At 43.3% G+C, this 14,382-nt stretch overlaps 1 protein-coding gene across 1 annotated transcript in view; it reads left to right on the top strand.

Annotated features, from left to right (window-relative positions):
* LOC140198124 (uncharacterized) overlaps nucleotides 1-14,382 on the top strand; it is a 144,422-nt gene that overhangs the window by 32,465 nt on the left and 97,575 nt on the right. Inside the window, exons 5-6 of the mRNA XM_072259067.1 lie at nucleotides 842-943; nucleotides 4,257-4,370. Coding sequence (XP_072115168.1) covers nucleotides 842-943; nucleotides 4,257-4,370 — 216 coding nt within the window. The remainder of the gene's footprint in view (nucleotides 1-841; nucleotides 944-4,256; nucleotides 4,371-14,382) is intronic.

Consider the following 14,382-nt stretch of genomic DNA (forward strand, 5'->3'; position numbering starts at 1 on the left):
CAGTGAAGAGGATCAATTGAACAAGAAGGGGCAAGATTAGAACGTGGATGGTATATCAAAGTTCAAAGTACATTTATTATCAAAGTATGTATACTATATACAACATTGAGATCCATCTCCTTACAGACAGCCAGAAAACAAAGAAACACAATAGAACCCATGAGAAAAGAAGACTGTCAAACACCCGATGTGTAGAAAAAATGCAAACAATAAAACTAAGCAGATAACATCCAGAACTGAAGTTGATGAAAGTGAGTCCACCGACGCGAAGCCTGACACAGACACATGGTGGCTTTTTAGATAAACTGAAATTAGAACTGAGATGGGATAGAATCCAGTGAGAGGGAGATGCAATTTCAACACCAGGGCAACAGGAACATTTGGCAACATTGATCCAGTGGGCAAAGGGATGGGAGAGAACCACAGAGACAGGTGGACAGTCTCAGTCACACCGATCGATGGGCATCTAACATGTTGTTGGAGCCAAATTACAGAGACAAGAGCAAATCAGGGATTATTCTTGCACTTCAGGTTAACCTTTGAACAAATAATTTAGTGATGGGGCGAAGACTGATGATGCTGAATCAGGTGCAGCTGGATCTGATGGTTTAGAACAGTTCTCACCAAGGACATTTACTGTTATGTCTTTTACATTTGGAGTGTTTGCCATTGGTAACAACTGGGGTGAGAGAGTAACAGTTAAAGTGGGTCAACGGTGGGATTGTGATCAATCCCTGGGGAGTTAGCATTGATTGATGTCCAGAATGACCTCCAGTGTCACAATCAGTCTGCTTAGATTGCTACCAGCTTTCTTACTTGTTTTTTTTTCATTTCTCCACAGGACGTCTGGGATATCCATTTTATTTTCTAAGCCTTTGGATCTGTAATACTTTGACTTTTACCGCCACATACTTTACATTAATTTATTGGTTTCTGGTTGAAGGTACGTGCCCAATACTCTTATGATTCACAATTATTTAATTCAGAATTGTTTAATGTAGTTTCTTGTTAAGGAGAACAAAGTAATTATTATTCTGGAATGATGTAGCTAAATAATGATATTTTAATAATAATGGTATTGAGGTGGAAACAGGTCAACCCTAATCCTAAGGGGCTGCTGAAGAGCTGGATTTGATTGAGGTTTAAATGATATCACAGTGTCAGCACACAGAGACCAGTAGTTTATTGTCTCTCGGTTAGTTTCTTGGAGTTTCTACCCAGTTCCCATCATGAGAGATTTCAGTGGGATGCTCAATATCACCCTCTCAGGACAGGCTGAGGGGAGTAACTACAGGACCCACATCCCCCAAACCATTGTGAGGGAAGTGTTGCATTTTCAGAAGTCTGGTCTTGGCCATTTAAACAAGTGATGGGGACTTCAGACGGTGTTACTGAGGCTACATTTACTCACTGAGAGGAGACCATGGCAGGTAGTCAGGAGCATCTCCAAGTTCCAGTCTAATGACACTGCGGTTTCCCGACAGGAGGATGTTGCACAGGGAATGACATCACCAGTGTTGTGGATGTGGAAACCCCACTAGGGTGTGAGGATGACCACTGTGCACAGCACACTATTGAATTTCTGTGGAGGGCATTTCCACTCTGGAAAAAGTAAAACACTGAATCAAAACGGTGCTTTGTAAGGGAATTTTTGTGGTAACGTTTCTCAGTCCCAACGTGTGGAAATAACTTCCATCTACCATTAATATCTTGAAAACTCCAATTACACCTGAGTAAACTGCAGGGAATGCAGTCCTAGTCTGTGTAATCTCCCATAATTTAACACTCCAGTACACCTCTAACTTTGGATGAGACATTAAACTAAGGAACCATTTATGTTCCCTGGGAGAATGTAACGGATCGCCTGGCGCTATTTCCTGAAGAGCAGCAAAGTTCTCACCAGTGTCCAAGAAATAATTGTCCCAACCAGCATCACAAAAGCAAATTTAGCTTGATTGTCAGAGACAGAGGTGGCAATGGATTACAAATAGTGTACTGTAGCGATTGGTGCTCAGCCCCCTGTTGTTTGTCATTTACATTAATGACTTGGACAAAAATGTAGGTGACATGATCACTATATCTGTGGACAACAGCAAAATTGGTGTGATAGTGGACAGTGAAGGAAGTTATCTAAGTATACAACAAGAGCAAGATCATCTGTGTCAGTGGGCATAGGAATGGCAGATGGTAATGAACTTGGGACAAGTACATAATTCCCTGGAAGTGGTGACACAGACCGACAGGATTGTAAAGAAGGTGAACGGTGTGCTTGCCTTCATCAGTAGGGCATTGAGTACAAGGTTGGGACGTTATGTTACAACTGTACAATCTTTAGTCAGGCCACACCTGGAGTATTATGTTCCGATCTTGTAGACACACTTTAGAATCAGAATCAGGTTTATTAGCACCGGCATGTGTCGTGAAATTTGTTAACTTAGCAGCAGCAGCACAATGCAATACTTAATATAGAAGAAAAAAATAATAATAATAAATAACTAAGTAAATCAGTTACAGTATATGTACATTGAATAGATTCAAAACTGTGCAAAAAACAGAAATAACTTATAAGATCATGAACACGGCGCAGCACATCAGACAAACTAATCTTCCATCCGTGGACTCACTTTACACCGCACACTGTCAGAGCAGTGCTGCCAGGATAATCGAGGACATGACCCACCCAGCCAACAGACTTCTCATACCTCTTCCCTCTGGGAGAAGGTTCAGGAGCTTGAAGACTCATATGGCCAGATTTGGGAACAGCTTCTTTCCAACTGTGATAAGACTGCTGAACGGATCCTGACCCGGATCTGGGCCGTACCCTCCAAATATCCAGACCTGCCTCTTGGTTTTTTTACACTATCTTACATCCCATTTTTCTATTTTCTATTTATGATTAATAATTTAAAATTTTAATATTTACTAATTTTAACTAATTTTTAATACCTTTAGTATTTAATATTTGTAATCCAGGGAGTGTGAAGTGCAGAATCAAATATCGCTGTGATGATTGTACGCTCTAGTACCAATCGTTTGGCGACAATAAAGTATAAACTATGTTCAAGGGCTCAATGTCCATTTAGGAATCAGATGGCAGAGGGGAAGAAGCTGTTCTTGAATCGCTGAGTGTGTGCCTTCAGGCTTCTGTACCTCCTACCTGATGGTAACAGTGAGAAAAGGGCATGGCCTGGATGCTGGAGGTCCTTCATAATGGACACTGCCTTTCGGAGACACTGCTCCTTGAAGATGTCCTGAGTACTTTGTAGGCTGGTACCTAGGATGGAGCCGACTAAACTTACAACCCTCTGCAGCTTCTTTCGGTCCTGGGCAGTAGCCGCTCCCCCTCCCCTGCCCCCGCCCCATACCAGACAGTGATGCATCCTGTCAGAATGTGATTAGATGAGAAAGAGTGCAGAAAAGATTCACCAAGATGGTGGGCAGAGTTAAAGTAAATTTTCACTGTAGCTCCCATTCACAGAATTTGTCTGAATTGTTCAGTCTATGTACATCAGTGAATAGATATGCAGAGTGAAAGCAGCTGTCAGAAACACTCCTGTTTCCTTCCTCTGTTCACCATCTGATGTTCCAACACAAACATCTGGAGTGATGGAGCTGGTGACAGTGTCTGACACGTCTGAGTGTTCGATGAATGCCATGTACAGCTTTTTCCTCTCTGATGGACTGTTGACCAAATCATGAAATGAGGGAAATGAGGTTGCAATCACGTTGAATGCAGTCAGTGAGGAATTTCCACCAGTGAAGAATTGGCATCAAGCTCCAGTTATGAGCAGCAGATTCTACGGAAACTGGTCAAAATTCGAATGGAAATTTCAGCAACTTTATATGAAATTTATGGGGTTCTCCATCTTCAACTGTTGTGGATGTTCGAAGGAAGAAACTATGGACCTTAATGAACTCCTTAAGGTCTGGCCATTGGAACCAGAAGGAGCAGCCAGTGCAGAAAGTGGCAGCAGGTGACATGTATAGACTGAGCTGGAGACCCATGTGGAAAATAGAGTGGGCACCATGAATGATCCATACTTGCCTGGCATTGCAGTTCAGTGTCTTGTTAATCTATACAGGGTCTGCTGGTGCAGGTCTGGGTCACAGGTTGGCACACTGGGTGGGAATTGGCATGTTCCCTTCACTGGGAGATCACTGTAAGAGATTGGTTGTTGCAACCACTGAAGGTTTTCATTGACATTTCTCTCGAGCTTTGTTACATGTTTGCTTATTTGATTTATTTTTAATTGCAGGCATTTCAGCGCTGGACTTTGTAGTGATTGGTGTGATGATCATAGGATTGCAGCTTGTTTCATTTTATATCAGTGTACTTCTGGATGTGACCGAGATCAGGGAGTTACTGGAAGGTATGTGTCATTGTTTAATACACACTTGCATATAAATTTGCAAGCAAATGAAATGTGACATATTTTCAGAAAGAAAAAGATATCAAATTAATTCTCGTCTGAATTATCAACACCCTGTCCCAACTCTTCCAGTCCTGTACATTTGGGTGAAGTTGTCCTGTTCATTCCAGTTATGAGCTGATGTTTTGCAGTGACAGAGAATGCCTGGAGATATTTGGGAATTGTCTCTGAACTGACTCCGGAGGGTCTTTAATAGAAGGGACCCTGAGAGGAGCTGACTCAATCCATTTGTGTTTCACATTGTGTTGAACTTCAATGTAACACAAAATCAGTTTGGGGCTGAGGACCGAGGGAAAGTTTCCCACTGATCCTGATAGTGGCAAGGTTGGGAAGGAGTAGGACTGTCTCCCTTGTGTCTCTCTTGGATACTTACAACAACATTTTCATTCGACAGCAGCTTTCAGCTCTGTGGCTTTTACCCCCAAATTCCTTTCCAGCTTATAAAACATCAAAATATTGTTATTCCTTCCTCATGTCCTCATTCAGGAACTTCCTGGCCAAGTCCACTTCAGAAATAAACTTTCAACACAGATTATAGTTCAAGAACAGTAGCAAAATCTCCAGCTCCTGGCATTAATATAATGAAAAGTACTGTGAAGCTTCAGAGGCAAATTGCAAAATAATATGTCAGCAAGTCGCAGGGAACAATAATGATGCAGGTGACCCTGGACTGAACATTGAGTCAGGTTTGAAAGAAGGAGCACAAACGCAGAGTTTCAGACTGGGAAACTCAGAGTTTGATCTTTGTAGTAAATCAAAGCACACACACCCATGGTGGAGCGATGAAGATCAGGAATTCACAGGAGGAGAGAGTTGGAGAAGTGAAGAAATTTCAAATGTATCTGGACCAAACTGTTGTAGAACTGGGTCAGAAACATAGAAACATAGAAAATAGGTGCAGGAGTAGTCCATTCGGCCCTTCGAGCCTGCACCGCCATTCAGTATGATCATGGCTGATCATCCAACTCAGAACCCTGTACCAGCCTTCCCTCCATACCCCCTGATCCCTTTCGCCACAAGGGCCATATCGTGCTCCCTCTTAAATATAGCCAATGAACTGACCTCAACTGTTTCCTGTGGCAGAGAATTCCACGGATTCACCACTCTCTGTGTGAAGAAGTTTTTCCTCATCTCGGTCCTAAAAGGCTTCCCCTTTATCCTTAAACTGTGACCCCTCATTCTGGACTTCCCCAACATTGGGAACAATCTTCCTACATCTAGCCTGTCCAATCCCTTTAAGATTTTATACGTTTCAATAAAATCTCCCCTCAATCTTCTAAATTCTAACGAATATAAGCCTAGTCGAACCAGTCTTTCATCCTATGAAAGTCCTGTCATCCCAGGAATCAATCTGGTGAACCTTCTTTGTACTCTCTCTATGGCAAGGATGTCTTTCCTCAGATTAGGGGACCAAAACTGCACACAATACTCCAGGTGTGCAGGTGTCAGGGAAAGAAGAAGAAGAATAGCCCTTAACTCAGCAGTGGAGTTATCGGGGCACCATCATGACGGTGTTTCCGTAGCAAGCTATTCCTGTTTTTACAAGGCCGAGTTGCTAGCTCGACGCTTAACCCGACTTTGATTCGAACTCGGGAACCTTCGCTCCGGAGTCCGCCGCTGATACTATTGTGCCACTGAGCGGGAATGGGTCAGGGAATGTGAGGTATAAAGATTTAGCAGGTTCTGAGAGCACAGAAGAGATTTTAATCATTAGGCATAATAACAGGGCACCTAAAACCAACATCCCTGAATCAGTAAAGATCACCATGGTTTTGTGAGAGGGATAGCATGTTTAATCCATTTACTGGCCTTTTTTTTACAGTGATAACGTGCTGTGGGTAAAGGTGGATCTGCTGTGTTTAGATTTCCAGTGAGCATTTACTGTGTCATATCAAAGGTTATTGTGGAGAATGTAAAACAGGAAGAAGACAGTCAGCATAAATGGGTCTTTTCTGATTGTCAGGATGTAAAAGTGGATGCCGCTGTGTTTGGTTCAGGGAACAGAGATTTTCATAATTTTCTGTAATGTTCTTGCTGTGGGAGATGAAGGTACCGATGATATGGTGGTTAAATTTGACACCAGCAGAAGGAGGAGAGTAAATTGTGATAAGGACATATAGAGGGTCCAAAGTGATGAGAATGGGCAAATCATTGACAAATGGAGTTGTAAGGTGGCAGAATGTGGAATTGTTCATTTTGTCAGGGAAAATGAAGGAGTGTATTATTGAAATGCGGAGAGGCTGCAGACGCAGAGGGAGCTGGGATCACTGGGTATCATTAGCAACTGTCTCAATTTCAGCTTCAGCAAGTAATTAGAGAAGGTAACTGAATGTCACATTTATTGTAGAGTGAACTGACTATACAAGAGATAAAGTTATCTTCAGTTAAATAGGACACGTTCACATTCAAGTTTATTGTCATCTGACTGTACATAATACAACCAAACAAAACAAATATTCCTCCAGACCACGGTGCACCCACAAAACACACATCACTGACAGTGCAGAACACAAAATATTACCACAAATACATTAATGAAACACAATTCAGAGTGCATGTAGTGTGCAGCACAGGTAGACAGTAAACAGCTTGCTGAGGGTGAGCAGTTTCAAGTTGCTGGGTGTCAGCATCTCTGAGGATCTATCCTGGACCAGCATCTTGATACAATTACAAAGGAGGCACGACGGCTGCTATATTTCCTGAGGAATTTGAGGACAACTGGTATGTCACCAAAGACACTCACAACTTTCTACAAATGCACTGTGAAGAGCTTCCTAACTGCTTGCTTCACCGTCTGGTATGAGGGGTCACTGTACAGGATCGGAATAAGCTGCAGAAAGTTGTAAACCCAGACAGCTCCATCATGGGCACCAGCTTCCCCAGCATCCAGGAAATGTTTTAAAAGGATGCCTCAAAAAGATGGCATCATCCATTCAGGCCCCACGTTACCCAGGATATGCCCTCGTCTCATTGCTAAGATCGAGGAGGAGGTAGAAGATCTGAAGACACTGACGTGAAGTTCCAAACCAAACTTGAATCGACGATGGGATCCTGGACAACTGTGGCAAGATTTGAATGCTATCACCTCTTATAAAGTTAAATCAAGTGATATGGGAGACAGCAGAGCTTCACTTCCAGATGAACTCAATGTCTTCTCTGCTCACGTTGACTATCAGAACATGAAGGAAACATCACAATCTCCCACATCCTCCGATGATCCGATGATCTGAAGTGCGGGTTGTCTTCAGAAGGGTGAATCCAGGGAAAGCATCTGGACCGGACTGGGTAACTGGCCACGTACTAAAATGCTGATCAACTGGCTGGTGTGTTCACCGAGATCTTTAATCTCTTGCTTCGGCAGTATGTGGTACCACCTGCATTAAGCAGGCTTCATTTACATTGGTGCTCAGGAAGACCGTGGTAACCTCCTTCAATGTCTATCACCCAGTTGCACTGAGATACGTCGACAGTGATGACGTGTTTTGAGAGGTTGGTGATGAAACATATCAGCTCCTGCCTGAGAGGTGACTTGGATCCTCTCCAATTTCCCTACTGGAGCAACAGGCCCACAGCAGATGCCATCTCATTGGCTCTTCACTTAATCCTGGAACATCTGGACAGCAAAGATGCAGACATCAGGATGTTCATTATTATCTACAGCTCAGCGTTCAATACCATCGTCCCCTCAAATCTAATCAATAAGCTACAAGTCCTTGGCCTCAATACCACCTTGTGCAATTGGATCCTGAATTTCCTCACTTGTAAACCTCAGTCAGTTCGGACTGGCAACAACATCTCCTCCACGATCTCCATCAGCACAGGTGTACCACAGGGCTGTGAGCTTAGACCCTGCTCTACTTGCTTTACGCTGATGGCTGTGTGGCTGAGCACAGTTCCAATGCCACATTCAGGTTTGCTGACAACACCACTGTCACAGGCCAAATCAAAGTGTTGCTGAATCAGCATACAGGAGGGAGACTGAAAATCTGGCTGAGTGGTGTCATGACAACAACCTCTCACTCAATGTCAGAATGACCAAGGAATTGATGACAGACTTCAGGAGAAGGAAACCAGAGGTCCATGAGCCAGTCCTCATCAGAGGATCAGAGGTGGGGAGGGTCAGCAGTTTTAAATTCCTGGATGCTACTATTTCAGTGGATCTGTCCTGGGTCCAGCATGTAAATGCAATTCTGAAGAAAGCCTGGCAGCGCCTGTACCATTTCCTCAGCAGTTGGCAGGGATTCAGCATGACATCTAAAACTTCGACAAACTTCTGTTTCTAACTTCGACACTTCTATAGATGTGTCGTGGAGAGTTTATTGATTGGCTGCATCACAGCCTGGTATGGAAACACCAATGACTTTGAATGGAAAACCCAACACAAAGTAACGGATTCATCCCAGTACATCACGGGAAAAGCCCTCTGAACCATTGAGCATATCTACATGAAACACTGTCGTAGGAAAGCAGCATCCATCATCAGGGATTCCCACCAACCAGGTCATGCTCCCTTCTCACTGTGGCCATCAGGTAGAAGGTACAAGAGCCTCAGGACTCGCACCACCAGGTTCAAGAACAGTTACTACCCCTCAACCATCAGGCTCTTGAACAACAGAGGATAACTACACTCAACTTCACTTGTCCCATCTTGAAATGTTCCCACAACCAATGATCTCACTTTCAATAACTCTGTCTCATTATCTCATATACTTGTTATTTTTTTGCATTTGCACAGTTGTTGTCTTCTGCACTCTGGTTGATCATTCATTGATCCTGTTATAGTTACTATTCTAGAGATTTTCAGGGCAGCACACAAGACAATGAATCTCAGGGTTGTATATGGTGATATTTTTGTACTTTGATAATAAAATTGACTTTGAACTTTGAACAATTGACACTCTGTCAAGACCCACGGGATTTTCACGTAGAACAGTACAGCACAGGAACCGGCCCTGAGGCAGAGTGTCTGTGCTGAACATGATACCAAATCAAACTCATCCCTTCTGCCTGAACATGATCCATATTCCTTCATTCCCTGCAGATTCTTCTGCCTGCCTGAATGCCTTTTAAATGCCTCCCCCACCCCTGGCAGCCCAGACACTTGGCACTCTGTAAAATAATTTGCCCTGCACATCTCCTTTAAACTTTTACCCATTGACCTTCAAGCTACAGCCTCTAGTATTCGACATTTCCACCCTGGGTAAAAGACTGACTGTCTACCACAGCTAACACGGGTCTTAACAGACATCTTTAACATCTCTCTGAAACAGTTCACTGTCCCTGCAGGTTTCCAAGCAGCCACCATCATTTTGGTGTCCGAGAGAGACAGTAATTGGCTGAAATGGTTACCGCCCAGTGACACTGACCTCAATAACCATGAAGTGCTTTGAGCAGCTGGTAATAGATCGTATGAAATCCCACCTTCCAGCTACATTGGACCCTTCCCAGTTCACCTACTACTCAAACCACTCATGTCAGAGCACCAATGAGAGTTAACCATAAAACACACACCTTCTGCTTCTGCCTTCCCTGAGTCAGCAGTTTGGTCCATTCTGTGAATCGTGAATCCCTCTGGTCTGTCTGCTGCATCCGGCGTGTCTGGAGAAAGCCACGTTTCGATAAAGCACACAATTGAGCAGACTCTCAGCTGCCTCTGATGCAGCAGTCTTGCCCTCAGATCCGCGATTTTGTTCTCCAGCGACGGCACATTTACCGACAGGATGCCGGGTTGAGGAGGCCTTGTCCCCCTGTGTTTCAGCGTGGCTTGGATCCCCTCTCCTGCCTCACTTTCGGACATGACGATGAGCCTTAAAGGCCCCACACCTGACCGGTCCGAGGCCTTTTAAATGTTATTAATGTTCCTGCCTCAAACACAATATACAGGTTGAATAACCCTTCTCTGAAATGCTCGGGGCCAGAAGTGCTTCAGATTCTGGAATATATAATGAGACAGTTTAGTATCGCCATGATTTCCGACTCTGAATTTATGTGCTACCAGTAAGCAGATTTTGTCTTACACTTGTTCATCACACATCTGTACCTCACAGTAAAAATTATTACATAACACTAATATAGTGAAAGTATAATGTGTGCAGGGTAACAAAAGCAGCACAGCAGCATCAGAGAATACCTGAATCAACAACAAACAACAAACAATGGCAGGATTTCAGTCTCCAGCTGCACTGTCGTGTTTTGATAAAAACGTTACAGCACACTGTATTTGTATTTTTTTTAGGTTTTAAGGTATAAAACAATCAGCATTGTAAACTTGTTCTGGTGTTAGATTTTCAACAGCTTCGATCTTTGCAAACTTATCACTGAATTTCTCGGATCGGAAGGTGCTTTACCATTGGGGATAGTCAGCTTGGCTTTTTGTGTGATAGTTCGTGTCTAACCAATATTTTAGAGTTTTTTGACAAAGTTACCACGAAAGCTGATGAAGGAAAGGCAGTGAATGTTGTCTACATGGACTTTAGCAACTCATTTGACATGGTCCCGCATGGGAGGTTGATCAGAAAGGTTCAGACACTTGGCTTTCAGGATGAGATGGTAAATTGATTAGACATTGGCTTTGTGGGAGAAGTCAGACAGTGGTTGCCTCTCTGACTGGAGGACTGTGACTAGTGGAGTGTCACAGGATCAACACTGGGTCCATTGTTTCTCATCAATATCACTGATCAGGATGATAATGTGGTTAACTGGATCAGTAAATATGCAGATGACACCAAGATTGGGAGTGCATGGTAGGGCACTGAGGAGTGTGGTAGAACAAAGGGATCTGTGAATACAGGTCCATAATTCATTGAAAGAAGTGTCACAGTAAGAGATGGTCATAAAGAAACCCTTTGGCACATTGGTCTTCTTAAATCAATGTATTGAGTACAGGAGTGGGCACATGGCCAAGTGGTTAAGGCGTTCAATTAGCGGGGTCATGAGTTCGAGCCCCAGCCGAGGCAGCGAGTTGAGTTCTTGAGCAAGGCGCTTAATCACACAGTGCTCTGCGACGACACTGGTGCCAAGCTGGGTGCTAATGCCCTTCCCTTGGACAACATTGGTGATGTGGAGGGAGGAGACTTGCAGCACGGGCAACTGCTGGTCTTCCATACAACTTTGCTGAGGCCTGCACCCTGGAGAGTGAAGACTTACCAGGTGCAGATCCAGGGTCTCACAAGACTAACGGATTGAGTACTGTACAGGAGTGGGATGCTATGTTGAAGTTGTATACAAAATTGGTGAGGCCCAATTTGGAGTAACGTGTCCAGTTTTGGTCACCTACCAACAGGAAAGATGTAAATAATGTTGAAAGAGTGCAGAGAAAATTTGCAAGGATGTTGGCGGACCTGACTTATAAGGAAAGGTTGAATAAGTTAGGGCTTTATTCCTTGGAACGTAGCTCACGAAATTATGAAGGGTATATAATTCATTGAAAGAAATACAAGCAGGCTTTTTTCCCACTGAGATTGGGTGGATCGACAAATAGAGGTCATGGGTTAAGTTTCAAAGATCAAAGTTTCAAAGTGCATTCATTATGAAAGAATGTAGAAATTATACAATGTTGAGATTTGTTTAGTTACAGGCAGTCACAAAGCAAGGAACTCAAAAGAACCCAATTGAAGAAAATGAGACCAACTCCCTAGTGCCCAGAGAGAAAGAGAAAAAGAAACACCAGAACAAATCATATAAACAAGAGAAGCGAGCAACAACAACAGCATTCCCAACCAAATTGAGTCTTTAGCAGACTATCTGAGCCGGTGTTTAAATTCAAAGTACATTTTATTATCAAAGTATGTATACATTATACAACCTTGAGATTCATCTCCTAACGGGCAGCCATGAAACAAAGAAACACAAACACTAACCCCATAAATATTAAAAAAGTCTAACACCCAATGTGCAGAGAATAAAAAAAATGTCCGTAAGAAAGTGAAAGAACAAATTCACCCATAAAAAAGGACCTTTGAACCTCCAAACCTCAGTGGTTGAAATTGCATTGATTTTGCAGCGCACCAGCTGGGCATATCCCACGAATTCGCTTTGCCTTTGCTCGTTTCTTCATTGCTTGAGGTGGTAGTTTACCACAATTTATTTAAGATAAAGTGTTATTAATAATGGTTTTAATTGAATTCCGTTGCTTTCGAATTAGCAGTAAGCTGTCTCATGCCTCCGGTAGTGCCATCTTAAATGGAAAAGTGAAAGGTGGAAAGTTTAAGGTGAAAGTTTAAGAGGAAATTTCTTCATTCAGAGAGTCGTGAGTGTCTGCAATGAAGTGCCAGCACAAGTGGTGCATGCGAGCTCGATTTCAATGTTTAAGGGAAGTTTGGATCAGTACGTAGATGGTAGGGATACGAGGGCTGTGGTCCAGGTGCAGGTCAGTGGGAGTAGGCAGTTTAAATGGTTTGGCAGAGACTAGATTCGACAAAGGGCCTGTTTCTGTGCTGTACTTTTCTATGACTCTATAGGTCCTGGCAACATCCTCAATTCTCCTGTGCACACTTTCCAGCTGATGGCATCTCTCCTGTAGGAGGGAGACCAAAACTGTTTCACTACTGTAACAGGACTGGGAACCCGGACATTCAAACATCAAATTTCCCACTGATTTAGGAGACGCCAACAAGGATTTGTGAATAGGAAAGGTCGGCTGGTGAGGGAGAAACTCAATTACAATGACAGTGGGAATCTTGAAGTTGGGTGTTGGGGGGGGGAACGTTAGTGTTTGGTCTGTGAAAGGGGTGATGTTGGAGGTTTAATAGGTGGAAAATCAGTCCTGTCAAGTTTGTTAGCATTCAGTGGGGAAGGTATGCTTCATGGGTAAGTTTAATCTGGGGAGGTAGTGGGATAAAATCTAGACTCAGATAAAATTCCATGATAGGCAACAAGGACAGAGAGAAAGGAGAGAGGCTGATGAATAGTCTGACATACAAGTCTCCATGGAGACAGGAGACTGATGAATAGTCAGACACACAGTTCTCCATGGAGACAGGAGACTGATGAATAATCTGACCCACAAATCTCCACAGAGACAGGAGGCTGATGAATAGTCAGACCCACAAGTCTCCATGGAGACAGGAGACTGATGACACTGGGATCAGGAACAGAAAACAAGTTGCTGGAGGAACTCGGTGGGTCAGCAGCATCTGTGAAGGTAAAGGGGTTGCACACACAAAATGGTCCTGCTGAAGGGTTTCGGCCCGAAACATCGACTCTACATTTTTCTGCCTAGCCTACTGAGTTCTTCTAGTGTTTTGTGTGTATTCCTCGGATTTCCAGCATCTGCAGATTTTCTCTTGTTTGAGGTAAAGTGGTTGTGAACATTTCAGGTTGAGACCTGACGCAGCTTGCTTTTTTTTTACACAAGCATTCGTGGTTTGGTTCATATAGTTGAAAAGCATCAAGGTGATGACCTGGGGGATAACTTTGGATTCTAGTTCATCTTTAAGTAGTCCAGCAGTCAAGAGCTGAATCTTTTAGTGATTAGATAAACCAGTTTATCAGACAGATGTTCAGGCCCATTAATCTTGAGTGTATAGTGATGGCAGAGTCTCAGGGGAATGAGTTATAGTTATAATGGGGAAAAGGGATTTGGTGATATCAAGAGGGTTTGATGTGGACTATAATGTTGGGAATTTGAAAGTGCATTTGTGAGGAAATTGAAAGAAATTCTTTTTCAGAAATGTGGGATCTGAAGACGGTGGGAATTTAGGTGGTCAGTGCAAAATAAGAAACCTGCTCTTCCACAGCCCCCTTTCTTGAGAGCAATTGGAAATGAACAAAAACCACTACAAGAGAGGTGTCCTTGGATCTTGTGCACTGCTCACCACTGGATGTCCTGGACAACCTCTCCCCTTATCTGTATTAAATATCCCAGCATTTGGACAGTTCAGCCTGTACCCTTGAGCTGTTTAGTTTCAATGTTGGAATAAGCCACTGCCTGATGCTGTGAGCAGCTGTTCCA

The sequence above is a fragment of the Mobula birostris genome, chromosome 5 (genome assembly GCF_030028105.1).
Source record: "Mobula birostris isolate sMobBir1 chromosome 5, sMobBir1.hap1, whole genome shotgun sequence".
Taxonomy (NCBI): domain Eukaryota; kingdom Metazoa; phylum Chordata; class Chondrichthyes; order Myliobatiformes; family Myliobatidae; genus Mobula; species Mobula birostris.